General features: G+C 46.2%; 1 protein-coding gene across 1 annotated transcript in view; it reads left to right on the top strand.

Annotated features, from left to right (window-relative positions):
* Positions 1-10,131: 10,131 nt before the first annotated feature.
* Positions 10,132-25,963, top strand: part of LOC144154838 (uncharacterized) — a 32,719-nt gene continuing 16,887 nt past the window's right edge. Inside the window, exons 1-2 of the mRNA XM_077685930.1 lie at positions 10,132-10,192; positions 10,422-10,505. Coding sequence (XP_077542056.1) covers positions 10,132-10,192; positions 10,422-10,505 — 145 coding nt within the window. The remainder of the gene's footprint in view (positions 10,193-10,421; positions 10,506-25,963) is intronic.

The following is a 25,963-nucleotide window of genomic DNA, read 5'->3' as shown; positions in this document are numbered from 1 at the left end:
ATATTCTGCATTTGGTGTTCCTGTAATTAGTGCCTAACCAATTTTTTTTGCAGAAAAAAATGTTTTCTTGGACCCCTATAAATCGGTCAATTTTCCAGCAGGAATGAGTTAAATTACTACAGAGCATGACTCATACTCATAAAAGTTCCCCACCCAAAAGTATAAGCCAGCTCGTAAAACTAAGTGAAGTTCAGCAACGATAACAGTTCAGCAAATTAAAAAATGAATTAAAAAGAAAAAAATGCTGATACTCCCAATGCAAAATTTCTGCGCAGCACGAACTGCTGTCTTCTTGGTCGAGGCGCATAGTTGCTGTGTCTCAGAAAATGATTGTGTGATCATCTTGCTGTGCGTCGGCACAATGGAGCATGTTTTCTAAATCGTGTTTGAACTACCACACAAATGTCACGTGGCTCGACGAGCGATGCGACGAGGACGACAATGAAGGGTCCGAAGAATCGATGACCGTGCAGCACGCAGAACTTGAAAGAACAAGACGCCTGTTTTCATGGATGCCTGGTTTTGCGTTTGCTTTCTTGGGTGCTACTACACGCCGAGGGCAGTTTTCTCACACGTGTTGGAAACAGCCTTGGCAAGTGCCCTCCCGCCCACACTCTCAGAGCGTGTCGCGCCACCTCAACAAACGCCCGTCTCCCTCACAATTTCGCGACACTCTCCTACTCCTTTGTTTTCTTTCTTTCCATCGTTCACTCAACTACAACGCCGAGCCATTGCCATCGTGAGACCACAGCAGCGGTGGCCGAAGTGCTGTGCACAAAAGTGTCAAGCTGGCGCCTACATTTTCCCTGTGCAATTTAATGCATCTGGACGCCTAGTGTCCACGTCATTGCGCTGTTTCAGTGAGAGGGAGTTTATAGCTGTAGGGCATAGTTAGAGCAGTAACTAGTGGCATCACGCATTAATAAATTTACCTGATACTGCTGCCACCTTGACCGGGCTCAGCGCTTTGTGGACCTTCAGGCCACCCTTCGAGATGGCTTTGTTCGAGAGGGTGCCGGTCAAGCTTCGCACTTTCAGAACATCATTCCCCCACATCCGCACCGCCAGCTGCTTGCAGAACGCGGCGTCACTCGGCAGGAGGAGAAGCCGCTCCCACGTTCCCAGGTCAATGTAGATGCCCCTACCAAGGTGCACCTACAAAGAAATTAGTCGGAAATGAAAGCAATTGTACGGGAATTTCTCTACAAAGATACACTGCAAGTCATGCGCTAAACGTCTTAATAAAGTGTGCTTTACATCAGCCTACCTGCCCATCGCTCACGGTCCCTGCAGTGGTGTCTGGGATTAGAGCAGCTTGTCGAAGGGCTGTAAAAAATCAGATTATAGGCTTCAGTTGTAAATCTTGACTACATGTTATGCACTGCCTATAATTGCTTACCTTCCATAACGAGGTCTCTTTTGTTCCTTTCTAAGAAGTCAGCAGAACTTGGTTAATATTAGCTGGCCAGGCAAAACAGATTTTTAAGGGACATGCGATTTTTGACTGTATTCACCCATGCATATATAATTTGCACCAATAGTTGACAAATGTCAAAAGTGAGGTGGAGAAGGAAGCATGAGCAAGAAGGATGATTCATGTGTGAACAGAGCCCCGAGCTTTCTCGATCCTGTGCTCAGTCTGTGTTGACACCCTGACCGTGAATAAACCCTTCCTCAAACAGCAACCCCGGCATCCAAAATTGCCTTTACAGCTGAAATGTTTAAATTTCGTCACCCACTACATGTATTGCTGTGGAACAACCCCTTCTGCAATGCAGCACACATTATTGCTGGGAACATTTGAGCATTTGTATATGAGCCCACTTATAATGAACTCGATCATCATGCTGAACTCGCTCGTTATATCCGCAGTTCATAATAAGCCTTTTCTGCATGAGAAAACGCTGTGTGCATACGGCAGGTGCACTGACGCAGCGGCAGACGTCACTTGCTCAGCGTTGGCTGTAGCAGTGAAGGTGCTTAGGAAAGTTTACTACTCGCTCACCAGAACAGAACTATGGATGGTTAGAAAATGGCGGTGCCCAGTGCACGATGGCAATTCTTGTAAGGAGAAACAAAGAGTGTGTTCACTCAAGCCTAGGTAATTCAGTGGCCCCCAGCTTTCCTTCCTCCATGACTGAAATCGTTCTTCCACTTTCTCCTACCCCGGGCTGGAGGTGGGGGAAGACACGACCCACGCTTCGCAGGTGTTGCTACTGTGCCAGCACGAAGTTTCTGCGCATTAAATCTATTATGCTCCCCGTCTCGCGCTCCTCCTTTTGACACGCTCCCGGCCAACAGGGATGGATAGAAGGGGAGGGGGGTCGGAAACCTGGAATTCCCAAGAGCGGTGCCCTGTTTTGTTTACATTTGTGTTCACTGGCAGTTTATTTTGCTGGCTGCTATCTGTTGAAAAAGGGTGATCATGTGCAGTGCATATCACACTATGCGGGCATAAAACAGCCATCGAAGTGGCGACTGGGACTGCTGTTGTATACACACAAGGGTGGGTCCTTCATTTTACCCAAGCTTCACCCTCACACTCATTTGTTGTATCGGAAATTGATTGCCATCGGCCCAGTGCATACAATCGTTCGTTATAACCAAGCCTTTGTTATAACTGCGGCAGTTATAAGTGGGCTTGGCAGTATTTTGTATATGCATTCTAACATTCAACAACAAAAGTAACCAGCAAAAATTGTTGCCATGGTTAGCATTTTAAGAACACCATGAGGAAGTGCACGTAAGCCTGCTTGTTCCTAAAGCCAACCCAGGCATAAACAAACACACCTTTTTTTGGCTGTGGTCTTGCCGCATCCTCGACCCTTCCAGTCCCTGCTGCAGTAAAAAAAAATGTTAGGACAACCTGAAGTTCTAATGGTAAAGCCACGATAAAAAGTAAATAAAGCGCAGGTTCACTTGCTTCCAGGAAATTTGTATGTTGAAGTGGCTTGCATAAGTAGGATGCAAAGCCATCCTATTTATGCAAGCAAGGAATCAATCCACTGCCCACATCAGGCTTCATAATGCGACATGGCTCCACGGCCATTGCTACTGAAAACTGCCACAATGACCAAAACAGGCCTCCGCCACAGGCCTACTATGTAACTCTGCGGCAAAATCATAGGTTCCACTATACTCGGTTACAACTTAACGGCAACGGAAGTTGCCGCTGTGCCTCATCACCGCTGCCAGATGTTACTCTGCGCGGCGCAAGTAGTGCATTACTGGGAGTGTTTTGTTGAACATTGCACGAGCCGTTTCCGTGATTTTTCGGAGTTAGTATGCTTATAAACTACTGCAGCGACGACAAACAAACTACGTGAGAAAAGGCAGACGACATCACTCATTCACAGCAATCTCCTTTCAAAACGCGCAATCTCCTTTCAGAACATCCGGGTCTGTCGCTTGAGCGGAGTGATACCGTACATGAGGTATTGCCGTTCTTAACTTGTTCCCGAGTATAGCCTAACTCGGGAAATACGCATCTGTCAATATTCCGAGCCAACAGCAAGAAAGCGTTCAACACCTACTTTCTTCACAGCCAGTGTCGAGGGCAGGTGGTGGTGGTTCTGCCAGCCCTGCGCTGGCACAGCTAGTGGTTGGCAGTGCCACAGGGCCTGTGCTCGCGCAGCTAACGGCTGGTGGCGGTAGCCACCCAGGGCTCATGTTGCCGCAACTCGTGCCTGGTGATGGTGCACCGGAGTCCGTGCTGGCGCAGGTAGTGCCAGATGGTGGTAGTGCCCCCGGGCCCGCGCTGGTGCAGCTACTGCCAGGCGGTGGTAGTGCCCCAGGGCTTGTGCTGGCGCAGCTCATGGCTTGTGGCAGTAGTGCCCCCCAGCCCGTGCTGGCGCAGCTTACGGCAGGTGCTGCAGCAGGGACCATGCTGGTGTAGCTTGTGGTGGGTGCTGCTGGTTCCACAGCTGGTTCCATGTTGGTGTGGTGCTGCAGGCCATCTCCACTCTCTTCGCTGCATGGAGGGGTGCCAACGTTACCGTGTTTGCATGTAAATAAGCGACCTCAACTATAACGCAACGGGGGCACTTTTGGTCGCTCCGAAAATGAAAAATATATATATTACGATTATAGCACGAGGTAATGCAAAGCTGTCACGAGGCCCACCAACCTCACGTGCAAGCTCTCTGGCATTGAGTTAAACAAGCTTAGCGTTTACAGGCAAAACTAGCCGCGACGTTTGCGGACGAATTCTGCAAGGTCATTTTTCAGTGTACAGTAGTGGCCATTCTTGGGTCCGCGGAACGCTTTACCAGTCGGTGTGGCTTGAAAGGTGCGATCACACTTCCTCCAACCTCGAATGGTTGCCTCGCTTAGTCTATGCGCTATGCACAACACATACAACATCGAAAACAAGTAAGCCAATCTACATAGCTGCAGTTTGTTCTTTTGGGACTAACAAGCCACTTTCGTAGTTGGGCCTGTAAGAAAAATGTAGACCAATAAGCTGCGTGGCCCAATAAGTCGCATCATTAGCAAGTCTGCTACACAATATATGGAGCATTTACATGTTTCTCCACTTTATATAGCAGTGCCGTTTTATGAATTTGTAACCCGGCCTTCTATTCCACAAGGCGTAATTTATGTGGTGCCTGCAAAAGGCACTACAGAGGCTTACAACTAGATAGGAAAGCAATATCTCAAAATGCCTACAAACAAGCCATATAACGAGGCCATGCTGCAGGGCTAAGTTTTGTTCTAACCCGCACAAAGAAAATACCCTGTTCAATGAGGGTGCAGGCTGTTTAGATGTAATGGCGCATGTTAGCAGATGGGCTACCTTCCCTGCACCAGTTGAGATTACAGCCAACTAAGCATGACAGTAACTGCAGCATCTGCCACATAACTTAGCTCATAACAGTAATAATACACCATGCACACTGATGGTTTACGCACATGCGAAGAGAACTTTCCGGCACAGAGCTTTCTGAAGCTCCCTATTCATGTACCGCAGCTCCTGCAGCTCGCTGCTTCAAAGGCTTTCCTGTAGCTGCTTGTTTGAGGCCTTCAGTTGGCTGTTTTCCGCCTCCAATTTTTCGGGCTTTCTCAGCCTTTTTGTTAGTCTTTGCCTGCAATGAAAGGTGAAGACAGGATAACAAATGTCACTTGTTCTGCATCTCTTCCACCAAAAAGACTCGCCTATTTAGAGCCACAAACATACTGCAGTGTCATTTGACACACAAATTTAAGTGTTGTTTTGAGATCAACTTTTGCACAAATATTGGTTGACTTCCAAAAAAAGTCCCTAAAAGTGGTTGCTAATTTATTGCCATAGCGTTTAAGTGGGTGCTTATGTTCGATATGAACATTTACGATTAACATTACTATAGTGGCTAAAAGAAACAAGGCCTTCACCGACAATTCACGATTTCGAAGCTCTGACATGAGATGTTACTTAAAGCCTTGTTTACTTAAATAAGGGTCGTGTGGCGATAATTGGAACACTTTAAAAAAATTTCCTAACGAACCGCCGCTCTGTTCGCACTCAAACTTCACACGAAGGTCGCATTTTGTGGTCTATTTTGTTTGACACCGAAACAACAACGGTACTTACCTGGTTATACTGAAAATAATTAAAAACGATTTTCGCCTGTGGGAATGTGGCGGCTTATTTGGATGTGTGAGCAAGCGCAAGTTGATCTTGGAACGACGAAGCCACCTGGGGTATGCAGAGCAAAACCCACATTTCCGATTCCCAGTAGGAAGAAGCAAAATGGTGTAGCAGACGATAAGAAAATCTTTTTCGTCCCTAGTTTACGATGATCACATATTCTTGCATAACAGCTGATACCAATCATAACAAAATATGCCCACGGTTCATCATTGCCAAGAAACATTGGATTTGTTTCCTCCCCTACTGTTACATTTTCTGATCGTCTGCTAGCATTACCAGGTGATTCGGCCCTGCGTTCTTGTTTTACTTGTGAAGTTTTGTGTGTGTGTTTGTATGTGCCTGTCTGTCTGTCATCGCGAAGCATTGAGATGCGAGCTTTTTCTGCGGAAGAAAAGGCAGCTGCGGTATGTTTCTTGGCAACGACAAAGTCGTACCATCGAGTACGCACCCTCTTCAAGAAAAGATTCAGCAAGCGACCCCCGAGCTACCCTTCTGTGCTTCGGTGGAGGGACTCATTTGAAGCGAACGGATACTTGCAGCTTAAAGTGTGGAAAGAAAAAGGGTGCCGGCGTTGGGTACTTGCCGAGGCCATTGTAGGAGCGTTCGAAGCCAACCCGCGCTTATCGTGCAGGTCTGCGGGGCTAATGTTCGGGACGTCAGCGTCAACAGTCAGTCGTGCCTTGAAGGCAAAACGCTTCAAGCCTTAATAGCTACAGGTCCACCAGTGACTGACGGACGACAACAAGGGGCGTCGTTTGAGCTTTAGTCACTTTGAACTCAGGCGAATCGTGACAGACCCTGGGCAGCTGTTGTTTTTTGTATTTAGCAACGAGGCAGCTATTCATTTGGGCGGGCGTGTGAACCGCCAATGTACGCATTTTCTGGCGAAATTAAATACAAATTTTGTGACTACACGAGCAATAAATTCCCCCGGCGTCATCGTCTGGTGCAGAATCTGGCGGGAGGGCATGTTAGGGCCGTTTTTTTCCGACGGCACTCTCACAGCTGATTCGTGGGAATATTTTATTATGATTGGTATCAGCTGTTATGCAAGTATTTGTGATCATCGTAAACTAGGGACGGAAAAGATTTTCTTACTGTCTGCTACACCATTTGATTTCTTACCGTGAATCGGAAATGTGGGTTTCGCTCTGCATACCCCGGGTGGCGCCATTGTTCCAAGATCATCTTGCGCTTGCTCGCACGCCCAAATAAGCCGCCATTTTCCCATAGGCGAAAATTGTTTTTATTTATTTTCAGTCCAACCAGGTGAGTACGGTTGTTCCCAGTGTCAAACAAAATAGACCACAAAATGCGAACTTCGTGTGAAGTTTGAGTGCGAACAGAGCGGCAGTTCGTTCAGGAAAAATTTTTAAAGTGTTCCAATTATCGCACCACCACCCTGTATTTGGCTTGGGGACTATTCGACGCCAACACGAACTACGCAGAAAAATTCCTAGAAAGTGCACTTCGTACACAGCGTTCGTAACCAGCACAAGAAGCAGTGCACGGGCCGCAATTTCTAGGCCCTGACCGAAAGAGACACGGCCCAGGCCCAGCCCGGGCCCGAGAAATTTATAAAAATTGAGCCAGAGCCCGACCCGACGAATTTTAAAATCTGAGCCTGAGCACGGCCCGAGCCCAACAAACTACTAAAATACGAGCCCGAGCCCGCCGGAGTGTTGTTAAATACCATCCGTAGTCCGACAGGATATTAACATGAACTTGAAGAAGTTTGCTGTTAACCTAAAAAGCGTAAACACAAAGCAAATACGACTACTTTGGATTTAAATTTCCTTGGACCGAACTTTGTACAACTTATCCTCACTTAGAAGCTGTATTTTCGGTAGCCGTGTAACTTCATTTGCCAGTCCTCGAAATCAAGGCAAACCCGAAGATACCTTAAATGATTCCGAGTAAGTGGTTTTTTTATTATTGCAATTCTTCAATAGATATTGCACCTTTCGTTCTTCCATTCCTTGCTGAAATTTGATCAGACGATGTGTCCGGTTTCACCATTTGATTTTTGTCTTTCCCTCTAGTTACGTAGGCAGCATGATTTTATCTGCACTTCTGTTCTTTCTTGCCTTTAGTCATGGCTCTAAAAAATCTTTGCGCGAAAACATCATGGGCTCTGCTTAGAAAATTGGTTCTTAAAACTCTGCACACACTGCGAAATCCAGGTCACATTTGTTCTGTTTGTTTTAGTTTGAAAAGGAGAGAGAAAATACAATCATGTCGTATTCTGTGGCTGGAGTGCCCTCGTTTTCTCGCCCGCTCTCACCCAATAAGCTGATGGGACCCAGACGTTTCTTTTATTGATGTGAAGGCTTTCTAAGTGCAATCGTCATTTTATCGTATCATTTAACGGCGCCGTAGTGAATTAGCACTTTCTTTTTTTTGTTTTCACTTTACCTGAAATATCAACAAGAAAACTTTCTCTTTCCAACAATTTAGAATTTGCGGCACAGGATACCCGGGCCTCAGGAACTGCCCGAGCCGGATCGGACCGGCACGGCCCGACAAAATGCGTGCTTCCCGGCCCGAGCCCGGCCTGCGGGCCATACCGGGCTTTCGGGCCGGCCCGGGCCTGTGCACTGCACTAACCAGCACTATCCTGTGTAAAGGTGAAAATTGTGCAAGCTTTTTTACGAACCTTTTTTTTCGGAATCGGTGCGATCTCCGAGGTAGCAGGCCTCGTCGGCGCCTTGCGACGACTCCGCTGCCACGAACACATTTCTTCTTTACTTTCTGCGATTAGTGTCGGTTTAAAAATGTTAAAGCACGCTCAGATCAGATAATATTACGCACAATTTATGGGTACGTACACTTACCGGTCATATGAATGACGGTCGCTTCGTAATAGCCACCCCGCGTCTCGCTGTCCCCGGACCAAAACACTTCATATGAAGTGTCCCTTTCGTAATCATCGACATCCTGAGGAAAAAATCCGCGCACGTCTTTGTGTTCTACAACTTCTCTTTTCCCCTTCAGAACGTATTGCACGAGAACATACATTTTTAACACTACGATGCTCGTGCAATACAATAAAAGAAATGGCTGGGCAACGCTGCCATGAACGCTGCCTCTAGTGTGGGCTACGGCTGTGGCTTCAGTCGGCCCGCTACAGATGCTGAAGCGCCGCAAAAATACTTCAAAACTCGCTAATTTTTGTTTTTTAATATAAACAAATATTAGTAACTGTTGACGAGTTTTGTGATTAAAATTTTACATTGTATTGTCTACTGATACCACCTTCCAAGTTTTGCACAGTTCTCCTTCAAATCGTGTAATCTTACGTCATTTTCTATCAGCAAAACAGCATCCTGTAGATTGTAACTGTTTTTTGCGTCGTTTTTATTGAAAAGTACCATCTTTTTTATTGATAAAACGGTATCGGTAATTTTGTTGAAAGTATATTTTTAGTTTTGTATGGTCCGCCACATTAGCAGCGGTGACAAGCAAAACTATCGCGTGACCCATGTAATGCCGGAGCCTGGCAGGGTCTAGTTCACTGTGCAGGTTACAGGCGAGTTGCTGTATCCCCACCCTTGTTTTTGCGGTTTAGTGCTATTGCGTTGTTTTGTTTGGTTAATTAAGGTGTTACAATGAGTAAACCGGCCGGAAAGCGGTATCGCCGATACCTCGAGCCCGGAGAAGCGAGAGATGTCCCGGAGGCAACGTTGCGTTATCAGCGTGCGAAACGCTCTCGCGAACTTGATCGTGTCGAACCACGGAGTGTCGAACCACGGAGTGTCGAACAGTGTGGAAGTGGCGCCCAGCTGTCGTCCGATGAAAGTGAAGAAGGACAGGACTTGCCTCACAGTGATCTCGTGGAGGAGCCAGATGAAGGTTCGATTGGCGAACAGAATGCGTCGGAGGACAGCGACACGGATGACTTCTTTGACTGGACGACTTCTTTGACTGCACAGATTCTGCTGACGACTCGACACCTTTTGATTGTGGCGACGAAGACATTAGGCACTTTTTTGAGAAGTGTGCCCATGAAGTGCTTCCAAATTCAGCCATCAACAAGGCGCAGGCCATATTGTTGGTATTGACGTACGTCGTGTTCGCTGGCTTAACTTGGACGCAGGTGGATGGCTTGTTGAAGCTCATCAACACGCTCTGCGGTGCCGAAGTCGTTCCAAGAAGCAAGTTTCTTTTTAGGAAGATGTGGCAGCGCCATAAGGATTCCCTGAGCGCCCAATTCTTCTGCGAGACATGCTTTAGTTGGGCGCCAGGGACCGAAAAGACAGGGCACACTGCTTCTCCTGTGCAAGTTGCGAAGACTCCGGCCAGAAGTCAGTGAACAGTCTGCTCACAAAGGGATGTTTTTTTCTTATTTTTGACATTGGGAAGCAAATTTACGATGTTGTTTCCGCGTCCGCTGAACTTTTATACGAACGCCTAAGAAGAGGAGCTAGCATCCTTCACGGAGAGTACGGTGACATTTGCGACGGGCGGCTGCACAAGAGCATTAGGAAGAACGTCGGCGCTGCATGGAGCGACCTGGCGTTAACTTTGAACACCGACGGTTCTCCAGTGTTCAGCAGCAGCAAGGCAAGTGTATGGCCCATACAGCTTATGGTCAACGAGTTGCCGTTTAACGTGCGCTTCCAGAACGTGATTGTCGGAGCGCTGTGGTTTGCCAAGACTCTCCCCCCTGCCCACCTGTTCGTGAAGGCATTCGTAACGGCGCTGAACAATATGGGACCTATAACTTGGCATTGTGGAGACGAGTGTGTGAAGTCGAGTGTTTATATCACCTGCTGCTGTGTCGACTCTCCAGCAAGAGCCAGCCTTCTCAACATGAACCACCACGGAGGCTATTTCAGCTGCCCATGGTGCCTGCAGGAGGGAGCCCCTGTAGATGGTGAGTTTGGGAAGTGAACTATATACAGAAGAAATACCAAAAAATACACGCGGACCGTGCAGGTTTTGTTATATGCTTTGCAGTATTGAGCAGACAGATGTAGCAGGGCCGCACATGTGGTGCCCTTCAAGGCATTTGTGAATACAGCCTATTGTTTAATTCACAGCTTGCTTCGCGAGGTAACGATGTACACCGCCCAATTGTTTGTCAATATCATGGGAGTGTTGACCTTGCAATTGATCAGCCACCCTATGACGGAGTGGCACAGCAAACACGGCAAATGTGTGGCCACAGCACTAGCTGTGGCGGCTGTCATCTGCTAGCCTCTTCCAGGTGTTAAGCACACCCCCAAATTGTTTCCTCCGCTTATCACACTCCTTTGGGTGCTCGCCGTCTTTGTTCACGAGAAGGCTCGTGCCAGTACTTCACACATCGCTAAAAACGCAAATTTCAAAATTTTCTCGTGGAATGCTTAGGCTTGCGCTATTCACCTGCTCTCTTTGCACCGTTAGTGGCTGTTTGGCAGGCAGTGTGCAAGTTTTGTCATTTGTATTTTGTTGTTTTCACTTACACAAGGAAAATAGAAACTTTTATTGGGAATGAACCAACTTTATATTAAAGGAAATACGATATTACCCGCATCTTTTAATTCCGTAAGCAAACTTCTACCATAGCATACTTGGGCTCTTAATGGCACACATATTTCGCTTGTTCTTTGTAGACTAGCCAGTTCTGTAGTACACTGCAGTCTGTTTGAGCTGCAGATTTGGTGCTTGTGGTAAGTGCGTCAAGGGAAATTGACACGTAGCTGAAAGACCACTCATTGTTGGTTTTGTCGAAGCAGGGAGTAATACTGTTGTTGCTGCAGTGGTAGGTACCACAACAATTGTCTGTAATTTGAGCAAATGTGATGCTGGATTTTACGTTAAATGCAATTACTGCTCTTAGTTGGACGTGCTCATGCAGCCTGAAATAAATGGCAGTGGATGGACAGATTGGCGTGTGTATTAATACAACGTTTCTAACCCAGGAACGGTGCGGTACAAGACTGGAGGGAGTCCCGCAGCACCACGCACTCACAGGAATGTCCTGAAGGACATGTATGACGCCCACGACAGCTATGAGATGGTTCGCGGCCTTAAAGGTCAATCACCGCTTATCCTTCTGAAAGGGTTCAACCTTGTTTGGTACCTGCCACCAGATTACATGCATTGTGTTCTTGAGGGTGTGACACAGCAACTTATAGATATTTGGGTCGCTGTCAAAAAATATAAAGTTAAGAAGGATCTAAAAGAAGTGGAGATGCGCATGAAGCAGATAAAACCTCCGAATTCATTTTGTCGTCTCCCTCGTCCAGTCAAAGAGAGGAAGAACTGGAAAGCCACTGAGTGCCTTTATTAGCTCCTTTATTACTCACTCCCTTGCCTGAGCGGTATACTCGACGAAAGAGCCAATAATCATTTTGCATTGCTGTGTCAAGCACTTTTTCTTCTTCTTCAGGCCACTGTTACTGATGCTGACCTTCAAACAGCTGATCAGCTTTTGTCCTTATTTTTGAGTAGAGTGCGTGCACTTTATGATGACAGTCTTGCCACCTTCAATGTGCACCAGCTTGCACACCTCACAGAAGTGTTGAAATGCTCGAGCCGTTGTGGGGGACGTCCACGTTTCCATTTGAAAATGGAAATGGAATGCTTGTTAAATTGGTTACAGCTGCACAAGGTGTCCCATTTCAAATTGCTGAAAGGGTGTTAATGAAGTCATGGTTAAGGACAGCTTCTAAGTTTGTGGAGCTTCCTTTACGTCTTGCCGATTTAAGGGATAGAATTATCGGCTTCCACAGTGTTCGAGAAACTGGCAGTGTGCCTCTTCTGGGAGCCCCGCTAAAGTCTGTGTCTTTAGAGCAAGCCGCAGTGCAGCTCTTCGTTGCTTGGTATGGCGAAGTGCCCTCCTTGGCGCACTATGCTCGCTCAGAAGTTAACGGCACTGAGATTCACAGCACGCGCTACAGCCGGGTTACAAAGACTTGCTCTACATGTGTCAGAATGAATGATGGGTTGTACTGCATGGTTACTGACATTTGTTTATTCGACTTAAATTGCCAGAAGATCATTCTTGTCTGCCAAGAATTAGTGACTTCACAATCGGAGTTTAGGAACGTTACATACATACAGAAATGCAAGCTTCCGCCTCCAGGTAGGAACATCTGCCTCTACTCTCCTGAGGATGTTTCTGCTCAGTGGGTTTTTGTCGATCTGGAGCATCAATCCTATGTTTGTGACATACCAAACAACTATAAAGTAGACTGAGAAATCAAGAATCACCAAACCTCATCATGCTTATGAGCCGGCATAATTGCAGCAAGTCTGCCATTTCATTACAAAAAAATTAAGCCTTTTCAGTCTGGTCCTTTTATCCAATTTCTGGCCATTCCGGTCTGCAGCTATTTCGCCAGTTTCTGGCACCACAAATAAAAATGCAAAGAGCAAGAAAAACTCGCAGGATATTTATTTTTTCTTTTGCATTCTGCTTGCAACTTTTTTTGCCATCATTTGAGCAGTGTGTAAAACTGCTTGAAGCATTCTCCTGGGTGCAGGCCAGGGTTTTAACTGACTTTTGTTTTGCGGTTGCTACGAACGGCACAGTTTTTGTTGCTTTGGCCTGGGAGCTTGTAGATGAAATGGCTTGTCCCATCTAGCCTTTACTCGCACTCCAAATGTGCAGACGGGCCCAGCTTCTTGACTCAAGCCCACCCACCACCCACCAGCTGGTGGATAAGGTTGCGGCAGTACTGCAGGTTTCCCTGCTCTTTTTCGTCATGATTCTGCAGCTGTGTGTACCTCTAAACACTATTGACTAGGTAACCTCTAGATGCTAGAAAAGAAGCTTTCACCACCATTTCATTGTCTTTCGACAAAATGAGCAGCTCAAAGAGTAATTATCCACGTGGTGCTGTCTCCACTACAGTTGTGGTCTTCGTCGCTCACTTCTGTCGTCATTCACTTCTGTCGAATCACTGTCATCACGAACTGATGGAGGAACGCAGTTCTCTTCCTCACTGAAGTCGCATCACTTTCACTAAGTGCACCACTGTAGAGCGCACACGATGAGGAAGCAGGCATGCTTATCAGCAAACACTGCACATTTGAAAGCGCTCTGGAATCCAGAGAGCCCATGCCGAACATTGGGCTGCACCCTTGTGAAAAAAAACTTCAACAAAGTGCACTTTGTCCCACGAGACATGGCGCATCATGTATGCAAAGAATGAGGAAGCATTGCAGTTACAGAAAAATGTGAACTTTAAACTTCAACATTCATGTTGAGAATAGCCCGACAGTGGACCGCTACGGTGGTTTTGCTTTCTCGGGCAGGGCCCGGCAATAGACCACAAAGGGTTAGGAACACCTGTCCGTGCTAAATTGAAATGTGATGGAGGAAAATTTTGCATCCTACCTGACACTGCTATATCACCACGAAGAAACAGCTCCTATGTCGTTTACGTGTCTTCTTTGTTTCAAATTTGAACTGTTCACATTTAAGTTTCTCTAAAACTGTGCTGCTGAAGAAAGATTTTTCCTGGTATGGTACGCGGAGCCGAAACCATTGCCTGTCTAAGGAAGTCACTGTATCGACTAAGCCAACCAGAGGTTATCTGCTTGTAGTGCGAGAGCAAAATAATTCACAACCTATCCTCCTGTGCTCAAAGATAGAGGCATTGCTTTAGAAGATTGTTTGTCCAGGTACTCTTATGCATAAACGGTTTAGGTGTCTATGAACCTGTCCAGTAGACGTCCGGACTATCCAGGAACGAAGGCCTTTCCTCTCAAGGAGTGTGAAAGGAATCAATCAAAGCCCTTTCCCATAGTTTGTAACAAAAAAATTCTGTAGTAGCTGCGACTCTTTTTTTAAGCGTCTGATAATTTTGGATGGTGGCTGGAGCTAAGGCAGCACTAGCAGCAGTAGTTATGTCCTGAATTCATGACCAAATATCAGCTGGTCTAGGCTTTTCTCTGTAGATGGTCAAGTGGAGTTTGAAAAGGAATCTGGCCAAGTGAAAGGTATGTCTGTACCTTGTTTTCTCAGTGGCACCAGTTTAAGGTCACATACGTCACACTTCACGTGGCCATTAGTTGCCAGGTTACGGTATGCAGCACTTGTGACTATCTGGATTCCATTTCCCAAACAAAATGTGGTAATTTCAGCTGAAATGAATGCAGTATTGTCTGTCATCAGCTTCTCTGTAATGTCAAAACTAGTGAACAGTAGATAAAGCTCCATGATTGCTATTGCCAAAGTAGAATTTTAAACTCGCTGCATTTCTGAGCATTCCGTGTATGCGTCTATGACGACCAAGAACGTTCAGCCCTTGACTGGTCCAGCAATCGAAATGTAGCATCTGCCAAGGGCACAGTGGGTGTTCCCATGAGGGCAAAGAAGCTCAGGTTTCACGTGTCTGAGACCCTTGGAACTCAATATATTCACCTGAAGTGACCTCAATTTCTCGGTCTATGGCAGGTAACCACACATAACTGTGTGCCACTATTTTCATGGCTACTGCACCTCTGTCACTGGCATGGATGAGCTTCCCCAAAACAGGCAACCACACTGTGTCAGTAGCTTTAGGGAAAAGTTGAAAGGTTTCCGCCGTTAGGTCAGGAATCCTGCTGTTTTAGATTTTATTGTAGACTCGAAGAAGGGCATCAGGTCTACTTGCATCAATGAAATTATCTTTTTAACAGATATTGGTGGATTCCGGAGTGTTTTTGCATGCGTACATGTTATTTACAGTTTTCAAATGCTACTTTGAGTGCTGAGTTTCATTGTAGCCATGCTTGCTCTTGATTTCAGTATGTGATGCCTTTGTTTTAGTATTAGTTATGTAGTTTCTGAAGCTGCTGTTTTATTTTTATTTTTGCTCAGGTGAACAGATGTATTGTGTGTCATACGGCACTTGCATTGTATTCACAGTTTCCAAACTTTTTGCTTGTGTTTCTGCATGGAGTGGTGAATTTATATTCTAGCCATGCTTGCTCTTGGAGTATTTGATGTCATTTTTTTTAGTTTGTTTGTGAAGCTGCTGTTGTCTGTTTCTTTACCTTGTCAATTGCTTTCTGTGCATTTTTTTTCATGCTTTTGTATGGAAACATTTCAAGCCACAACCTTACAGTGTCCAACTATCTTCTTGTGCTTTGTTATTTTTTGTGTGATATATTTTTTTTACCTGTTGCCCTATCAATTCATATGGGGTTGAGTGTACTTGTTATAGATGTCTAGATTTTTTAACAGTTAAAATGTGCAACTGGGAATGTGTTCACTATTTCATACCGTTTTGCTCAGGTGGACAGATGTACTTTGTATATCATACTTCCTGACACAAAACATTTGTGTCTTACCTAATTACTTGGGGTAGGGTTCATAATCTCAAGCATTGTGTTCAGGTCTTAAGTCAGGGGTCTCAAACTCACATAAGTGAACGGGCCACAGTTCTGAAAATTTGTCCCGCAAGGGCCGGGACAGCGAAGAAGGTTGAAATGAGTTGGGGGGACAACAAAATGACAGCTAACGCTGCCATTTGAAGAAATAAGTCCTGTCGCACATATTGGAAATTTGCTGGGTGGTTTCTGAATAAAATTTGGTGTCAGGATTCCTTGGCTATGTACGAACAAAGCACGCACTCACGCATTCGATCTGAAAAAAAAATAAATGAACGAAGGCACTCATGAGTAGCCCAAGCCGCAATCGAAAGATCTGCAGGCCGCGTGTTTGAGACCTCTGTCTCAAGTGTTCTTTACAGTGTGAAATAGTTTGTAAATACGGCTTACTGTTGTAACCATGTGTACCGTTTGAATTTATAACTCTGGCATCTCACAGCTGCCTTGGATCTAACTTCAAGTGTAAATACTTTTTTTTGACAGTACGATTTTCAGTGTCGAGATTGGATGACGACTAATGCTGGACATTACACAGTTTCTTGCTAATAAATTTTTATGAAGACTGAAAGCAAGGTGCGGTGCTTGCTTCTGCTTTAATATTAAGCTTGGTGTTCGTCTGTATGCATTTATTTGGCTCTGCAAACTACCTCGTCAATGTGAAAAATCTCTCATCAGTGAGAATAAATGATTACATCATTTTTGTATCACTTTGTGACTATTCACACGACACTAATGTCAGAACCACAAGCAAGGGAATACAAAGGTAGCACTAGCAAAGTCATGTTGTTGGTGCTTTTGCAGAGTTGCGCTCCTGATGCCAGCACTCAATCAGAATGTGCATGCGTATGCTGTTTCCGCGATGTGTTCTTCAGTTGTGATAGTCGAGCTGAAGTCCGAATAATGGAGTAATATTCACTTGTAAGAGCCTGGTGGCCATCAGTTATTGCAGATGGTGTGAATGTTATGCTCATTGGGAAGAGTAGCGTAAATACAACACATTTAGCTTTTAATGCACAACACCAGGTCAATTCATTTCAAGTGACAGAATGGAGTGTACATGCACATAGTATAAAACTAGGGTTCGTTTTCAGGTAAAGCCAGATCTTACCCAATTTTTACACCCCGAAGATGTTTCAGAAGAATCTGGTTAAACCCGATTTCTCCCCGAACAGACCTTTTCAAAGTAGCGACCTGCACAAACGTTCTCTGACAGTCTGCCGTTCTCAACCTGTACTTGCTGAAAGCAAGGCCTCAAACACAGCGTCTAAACTTATTGAGTGTTGGCATGATGCTACCTCTTACTGCCTAAGGCTATAAAATGCTGCATTGATATTGTTGTGCCTAGCTAATATCAGCTGCGTTGTCGAGAGAACTTTATCCCAGTGGTGTCTGGAGAACTTTATGAGGAAGTTCTCAAATGGAGACCGACATATGCTGTGCATAAAGATAATTTATGTAAACAAAGCTGAGGAAAAAATTGACTACCAGCTTTTCGTGAATGCATAAGTTTCATTTCTTGGAAGTTATTAATTATCCTTACTGTCATCATGATTCATCTCCAAACTAATGCCGAGTTTCAGAAGGCATTTTAGTCTTGATATGTTCCCTCAACTACCAGCTATTCTGTAACTACTTTCGCCATTGTAGCGTAACGGCAATGAAGAAGTCACTAAACTTGCCTGACCTGTTATTGCGCCGTAATTAAGCGTTCACGGCTTTCAATCTTTCACAAAATCTTTCATCACAACCCCATTTTAAAAGAACAGCTTTCCACACACCCCTCCTATATTTCGTCCCGTTTGGATAATGTTTTAAAGTTAGAGTGCCATCTAGACGAACTAATCTTTAACATGACTCTCATTCCACGAACAAGCAGAGACTGGAACCACCTTCCCGCTGCCATCGCCTCCAAATTACGGACGTAAATAACTTCAAGGTCATAACCCACCAAGAAGTGCTTTAAATGTATTGTTCGCACATTTTTAGTTCTTGTTAAACCCCCCTCCTTTCTGTAATGCTCTCGGGCCCTGAAAGTAAATAATCTGGGCCTGCGGGCATTAGAGACGCATTTTATAATTCTTGCGACCTAGGTAGGCCAGACTGCGGACCGGTGACGATGAAGGGGATCCTAACGAAGGAGGAGGCCACAGGCCTTTCGTCGTCTGGAGGAGGAGGAGTAGGAGCAGGAGGAGGAGTGAAACTTTGTTTTTGTTAAGAAGAAAAGAGAGTTAGGGCCTAGCTGCGGCCCTCCGCACAGGTGCAGTCCCTATTCCGGGACCCCATTGGTCAAGGCCGCCGCGATCGCGCCCGTCGAACTAGAGCCAGCGTTCCGTGGACAGCCGTTCTCTACCGTTGCCCAAAGACGCCTCTCCCGTTTCCCTCTCCTCCGGAGGTCTCGAGTCGCGGGCACCGCCACGGCCGCGGCCGGTCCGATCCTTCGGTCTCCTCTGAAGCCAGCGGGTTGTCCCCCCGATTCCGCCGGAGCGCACACGTGTTCCTAGTTTAGCGACCGGACACCCAACCAGTGGTCTAAATCACTTGCTTCTGTTGGGGGCCTCCCAATTCTTTCCGACGCGACAGGGATGCGCAGGCGCGCGAGAGTTAATGGCCGCAGAGGTCCCCCCAGAGTACCGCACGCGCAACAGTGCCCTCCTCACATTGAAATAAAGGTTTGTTTTTACCGTGGCTATAGAAACAGTAAATTTGCAAAATAATTATGTCCCCCTTTTTTTCTCACCGCAGGAAGTAAATAAAAGAACAGCTGTCCTCGCGATAGAATTGTCTTGTTAGCATTTGCAACTGCTCTCTTTTGTAAGTAGCGCGACATATTTTGTCATGGCAAACGCATATAGGGTTCTCTCGTCGCGACAGCCGGCTATGTCACTATAGCATTCTTGTCGTGGTCCTGTAGTAACGACAGACGTCACGATAGCATGATGCCGCTGTAGTGACTACAAGATTCTGTCGTCGCGACAGCCGGCTATGTTACTACAGCATTCCTGTCGTGGTTCTGTAGTAACGACAGACGTCACGACAGCATGATGCCGCTGTAGTGACTACAAGATTCTGTTGTCGCGACAGCCGGCTATGTCACTACAGCATTTTTGTCGTGGTTCTGTAGTAACGACAGACGTCACGACAGCTGGCTATGTCACGACAGCATGATGGCTGTCGTGACGACAGGGAGTTCTGTTGTGACTACAGGAATTTTTGTCGTCGAGAAAATTGACTCTGTCGTTACGACAGAAATGTGTGTCGTAACAACAGAAGGCTTCGTCGTAACGACAGAACTTCTGTCATCACTACAAAAAATTTTGTCGTACGGCAGGAATTCTTGTTGGATTTCTGTCGTATTCCTGTTGACATTTTCGACTGGGATCTTCGACTTTGCGGCGATCTTCTGTCCCACACAGAGGACGTCCTCCGCAAAACCTCAGAAACGGAGCGAGCGTAATAGTTAGGGGGGCGGGGGCGCTTTCCGGTGTGCTCACATGAAGGTTTGCGTCTTTTGGATGAAAGAAACCTTCCAATCGAAGGTAGCCTGTGTGGTGGCCCTACTCGTCTGCGTCCTGGTTAACGTTAATTCAAAGTTATTCAAGAACGAATGGGCTCGTTGCAGCAAAGCTTGAGTTCAAGGCAGATCATCGAAGCTGTTTTTATAGGGACGTTTGGAACAGAAATAGACGCAGAGAGTGGAGTGGAGGTCCAGAAGCGTTGTAGGCGAAGAGGTGGCAGGATTTAAATGAGTAGGTGAAGGCAACGCCTTGCGCTTCAAGGGCGGTTGATTGTCCCGGTCAGGGGATAGGCACGTGTTTAAAAGGAGACAGTTGCAATAACCGTGAATACAAAAAAACTCCCCGAGGAGAGACCTTCTGAGAGTTTACCAATAAATCAATAAAATATTTACACCTAACTGCAAGGCGAGCATTGGACTCATTTCGAACCACTTGATAATTGCAACTAGAAGGTGCCTAGGGCAAGTTGTGATGGTTCTAACGAGGAAGCACTAACTAACCAGGGTCAGTTATCTGTGAGTTGACGTGTTTCATTCGTAACTTTAGAAGGAGAGCAGAACGGCAGAATAAAACAGTTTACGAAATAGGATTTACGAACAAATCAACGGCAGAAAAAGCTCATAATAAAGGGCAAAGAGCAAGTCAATGAATACGCTGGTTTGCTATCCAGTGAATTTTAACTGCCTCGACGAATGAGTATGCCCCGTACATGTCAACGAGACTGTTTATTACCACGGCAAGTTCCTTGATGCGCTGAATTATTTGTAAGCTTTTCAGACACGCAACAGTTGTTTAGTATTACCGTTAATGTTACGGACTACTCGCGTCGATTTGCACATAAGTTGTATTTTGTAGTGCCTGCTAGTACTTCCTCTTTGGTACCATTGCAGTGGCAACGAGGAAGCGCCCCGCACGAGTTGATAGCATGCATCAGGAATAACGCAGCAATGCGAGTGTTTTAGACCCAGGGTTTATCTAGAATGGAGGGTATATTACAGTAAGAGATGCAATCTGCTCACTAATGGTCGAAAGCACGCTTCCACCTTACCTAGCCTTTCTGTCATGAGCGATAAATGTTAAACGTGTTATATTTCTCGAAGATTTCACTAACAGGTATATTTTGGGGAAACCAAATTGCCTTTGAAACAACAATATTAGCACAACACAATTCCATAGCCCAGAAAATTTTATTCTCTAATAGCAATTTTGACGGCTTAATGCGTCGAAGTTACATCTGACTTTCAGGTGCGCCGTAGAGTATCGGTGGTGTTTACTGAAAAGTTCAGCTGGAGATTTTATCGCTTGGCAACACTAAAAACCGCCATGACCGTGGTCACTGTTCCTGCGCATGCCCTTTGAGCCCATATCTCGCAGAAAAAAATAACACCAGCCTGCATCGCCTTTCGCATTTTAACCCGATTTGTGGTGGGCGTAACCCAATATATTATTAATTATTTAATTGCACTCACATTTCTCAATAAATATGTTTGTACAACCACTACCACCACATTATGTAGAGGCGCTCTTCTTGCCCTCGAGCACTCCGTATCCGTTGTCTCGGCCGTGGCGTCAACCGATATCAATAATATCAGTTACATTTCGAAGTGATGCTACGATAGAATAAGGAAAATAAAGATTAGAAAGGCGGGGAAATGAGTAGAGAAGAGTAATTACACTGTGGTTGATGCCATCGCACACACCACGCCTCGACCACTGCTGGCTGGTGTCATGCTGCGTCCCGGAGACCAGAAGCCTCGAAGGGAACGATGAAGCGTGGAGCCGAGCCAACTTGTTGTGACGAGGAGCGAAGTCTCCTGCTCTTCCAACCATTTCGGAGTTCGCTGGAATGGAGTGTAACCGGCAGACTAGTACTGGGACCGGGAGCTGGCACTCCATAACCCCCGCCAGCAAGGCCCAGGCCAAGCGACAACCAAACCCAGGTCGGCGGCCCGCGTAGACAACGGGCCGCCGAAATGAAGTCCCTGTGAGAGCGCCCGATGTTGAAAAAATTAGCAGTGGCTTAGCTCGGCTATGCCAGGATATACGTAGCGTGAGCCAAAATCCAGCAATCCATCCAATTCAATTCAATCCAGACCAATCCAGTGCAGTCCAGTCACTGCTCCTCGCTCATGCGCAGCACGGCTCTCCAGGAGCCACGCAAAACGGCTATCAAGCGGCTCCGGCGCAGCGTCAGACTTGGCTACTGCGCAGCGGAGGCGCACAGCTGGGCATGCGCCGGCGCCAGTGCGTCTGCGCCGGCTATGACGTCCCTCCTCTGGAATGCTCAGACCGATTAATGGGCAGACCCAATTCTCTACACACCTGTAATCCAGTTGGATTGGATTTCCAATAAAATCCAATATAATCCAATCCAATCTTAATCCCAATCCAATCCGATCCAATGCTGCCCGCGCTTGCGCAGCACGGCCCTCCAGGATCCACGCGAAACTGCTCAACCTCGGCCAGTGTAGCTTACGCTAGAAAACAACGCTACGCAGTACTCGCTGAAGACGTAATCGAATACGCGCGGCGGGACCACGTGAGAGCTGACGCGCATTTTGCCGCGAGAGGAACACTTGTGGTACGCCGCTTAGAGTGAAATGAATAAACACATGTTTCTCCAGAAGGTAATGCTTTTGATCCCGGTAGGACGGCGTGATGCGTGTGCCGCCACAATGGAGGCCGCGCGTCTCCGTTGCTAAGGCGGCACACGTGGTTGCCGGCATGCGCTCCACGCCATGGATTACCGTATTTACTCGCATAATCATCGCAGTCGCGTTATGATCGCACCCCTGAAGTTCGTCGTCGAAAATCAATGTTTTTTTTTATTATTTCCCGCGCAATGAACGCACCTTCAGCTTGCCGCAAAGTTATTTCGTATGGGTGCCAGGTCTAGCTCATGATGGTCGTGCTTACCTCTGCTTCCTTACCTTTCCAAGCGGACATGGCTACGTTGCTGCCGCAGAGTTTCTGATTTTCGCGATATCGGCAAGCATGCGTTCAATATTGATGAGGAAGAAACTCTCTCTAAAGGCACATGATGTACTCACAAGACAAAGAAAACAACGCGCTCAGATTTCTCCGTCGACATCCACGTCTCCTATGACATCCGGAACTGTCAGAGCGTCAGGCAGTTATTCGTCGACCTCTTGCCACCTCCCAGAAAACTCGTTCCGGCGCATTCTGTAATTCATAAAAACACTGCATTTTGCGTGACTTTGGAAAGCGGCCGGTCGCGGTGTGCGAAGTTTTGATCATGTTTTGATATATTATTTTTATGTTCATAAGCATAATTTGTAAAACATTTTTACCTGAAACTTGCTCGCATTTTTGGGCTCAAATTGTTTCGCTAAAACTTTATACGGCGTAATGAACGCACCCCTAAATTTGCACCAATATAAAAAATAAAAGTGCGCCCATTATACCAGTAAATACGGTATTACCTATAGGGTCCTGGACATTCAACGCGTGCACAAATTTAGGCAGACGCTTTGTTTAGCACACTTCTAATTTCTGTAAGAAGAATTGATGCACATCAGGTAGGGATAGCCCACAACAACTCCCTCTGCTATCGTTATTTTGGTAGTTATTTTGGTTATTTTGATACTGGGCTTATCTGAAAACCTGCTTATCTGATAATGGTGAACAAATTGGGAGGTTGTGGCTGACTGGCTACACAGTACTTAGTAGCCGAAGGGGAAAGGATATTGTGGTTTCGATAACTTCCCCTGACTAGGGGAACACAAGTAGTCCTATTCATACAGTTTCTCACTAGTTTTCTGAGGAACTCTATAGTATCTGTCATTTATCTGTCTGCCATTTATCATTTGTCTGTCACTTATCTGTCATTTTTTTAAACACGAAAGTGTTTTATGCCCGGGTACACAAACCTCACCGACGTCATATCCGTCACGTAAATGACATCGTCAGAAAAAGTTCCATTGGCGCGGCAGCGCTGGGACTCGATCCCACAATCAGTTTGGCCGCAATAGGAGGTGCGCAACTCTCTGCTAACTGAGCCACGAAGTCATGCCTGAAGTCATGCCCGGGACTTTTTTCAGACGGTGCTGCCATCTAGGATTGGTGAAGCGAAGTAGTGCGTCATGACGCTAATGTGCGCCGATAGTTAGCACCTATATAATGCCGCGTACACCAGCGGAAGCTGCTGTGTTTATCTGCCAATGTAAAATGGCGGCTCACCTTATGTAACGCCGTTACCGCGTTGCACAAGCTGAGCTCGTCGAAACGCAATCATGTGACATACACGCCACGGGGCAGGACCAATGTGGTCGCACCTTTGCCGAAGCGACGCACCAGCAGGACTTCGCTCGCCAAGCACACCCACAAGACTGCTACTGACCCGCAAATTATGCTCTTTTCGCTGTAGTGGACCGTGACTTCACCAAACGATTGGCTGACAACCCTTTCGGTTCCGTTCGCAAGGATTGCGAGTGCCTGGGGTTTCAAATGGATTTACGCAATGATGCGGCGCGTGTAATCCAGTGTCTAATGTTGATAAGTCTGATAGTGCCATACCGACGAACTATAAATAGTCATGTGCAAGTTCACATCGATGCACAATAAACATTCAAATTCTCCTGCGAAGGCCCATTTCACTTTCGTGTTTTTCCGATTCCTATGGAAGAAGGATCAGCCACATTTATTTTTTATTTGACTTTCTTCGAAGGAGTGCAGGGCAGTAATTTTGAAAATTGTAATAAATCGTAGCTTGGCTATGTGCGTTTATGACGAAAACTTTGTGTTACGTGCACGCGCCTCTCTTTTCACTTCAGCTTTGCTTGATCAAGTTTTTTTTTGTCTTAACGCCAAAACAACTCATGATTGTAGGGTGACATTTTGTACCCTGAGACTTCCCCATTAGATGTGCACCTTCACGGAGCAGGGTATTAGGGCACTGTGGTAACATGTGTACTACTTTTTACAGCGAAGCTGTCTATGTCTAGGATTCAGCAGATAGACACCGGCGACGGACCTAGCGTATACAAAACAATTTTCAGTGTATGCAAAAATTCATAAAACGATAAAATGAGGTCTCAGGGCCTCAGTTCTCTTTATACCAGGCGGTTTGCATTGCTCTTCGAGAAATGTCTTCAATGCGATGCATTTGTGTTTAGAGAGGCATCCAACTTTAAGGGAATCGGTGTTTTCTTTCTCTTTGTCAGCTGCCTCTTCACGCATTGTGTGCTGCGTTGTGAAGCATAGACACCTGTGGAGGAAGTAATGTTAGAGCCCCACATTATACTCCTCGCCACGGCCGCCGCCTTTTTCATGCACGGCGTCTCTCTTCCCCCTGGCGTTTATGCAATGCAGCACGCTCTTCGCTGCAAACCTGTGCGACGCACTAGTGACGTCGTTTTCTTTACCCACAACCGTCTGTGCCCTTAGTTATGTAGGAATCGCGCAGCGGTCCTTATTATTCAACATAACAAATCCCACCACAGCACCAGCTTCACTGGACTTCCCTCTTCACAGCTTGAAGGGCTCAGTTTTTTTTAACACGAAACTTTTATTCCGTGATTCAGGAAGATTTCAATTACGTCATATCCGTCACGGAAGTGCCGCCAATACGGCGAAGCAAGCGGCCGTGCACCCCTGAACACAGGGTCTTGTTGCGGGGAAGCAACCTTTAGTACTAGACAGTACGTTATACTTCGGGTTGTTCGTTTCCGGGTTTTATATTTTAACACGAAAGAGTTTTATGCCGGTATACACCAAGATTTCACTGACGTCATATCCGTCACGCAAATGACGCCAGTACAGCTTTGCCGAAGCGACCCGTTAGCAGGACGTCGCTCGCCAAGCACACCCACAAGACAGCCGCCGACCCGCAAATCATGCTCAGCCGCAGATTTCGCTGCACATTCATGTTTTACCGATTCCTATGACAGAGGAATCAACCACCAGTTTTTTTTTTCTGCGCCCACGACGTCTGCTCATTACGAGCAACATGAAATGGAAGGTTTTCTCGCCTTGCCCTGCTTTCCACCCCGTCAATACAGACTGTGTAACACAAATTGCGCCTGAATATTTTCTATTGCTGTACCCGCATTCTCCACTGCGGCGCTAGCTTTCGAATTATCGTTAACAAATTTGTTTTGCAATTTTACTGAAAAGCTGAGAACAATCACGGGTTCAGAATTCGAGTCAACCAGAAGCAAAATGTAGAAATAGCAGAAGTCTTAAACAGGTACTTGAAGTGCTGGCTAGGCATTCCGGCTTCCTTCCTGTACGCCGTGACAAAGATAAGCGACCTCCCTTCTTGTTCTTATTTTTAATCTCAGCCAATTCATTCTGCAGGTAAACAAAGCGCCGCCGTTACATCCAAGTGCGTGCGGGAGATTAGTGCGCAAGTGTGCTTGACTCGTCTTGTTCCGCATCTTCCGGAAAGACTCGAGAATGTGAAAAAGAGCGGAATTTCGGCAGATGAGAACGAGCAAAAACTGCGGTATTTCTCGCATACTGAAGGATCGCATTGACCGATTGATGTGGG

The sequence above is a fragment of the Haemaphysalis longicornis genome, unplaced genomic scaffold, assembly GCF_048455015.1.
Source record: "Haemaphysalis longicornis isolate Haplotype H1 unplaced genomic scaffold, Haemaphysalis longicornis Haplotype H1 scaffold_99, whole genome shotgun sequence".
Taxonomy (NCBI): Eukaryota; Metazoa; Arthropoda; class Arachnida; order Ixodida; family Ixodidae; genus Haemaphysalis; species Haemaphysalis longicornis.
The sequence above is the reverse complement of the archived record's forward strand: the minus strand, read 5'-3'. Positions and strand labels throughout refer to the sequence as shown.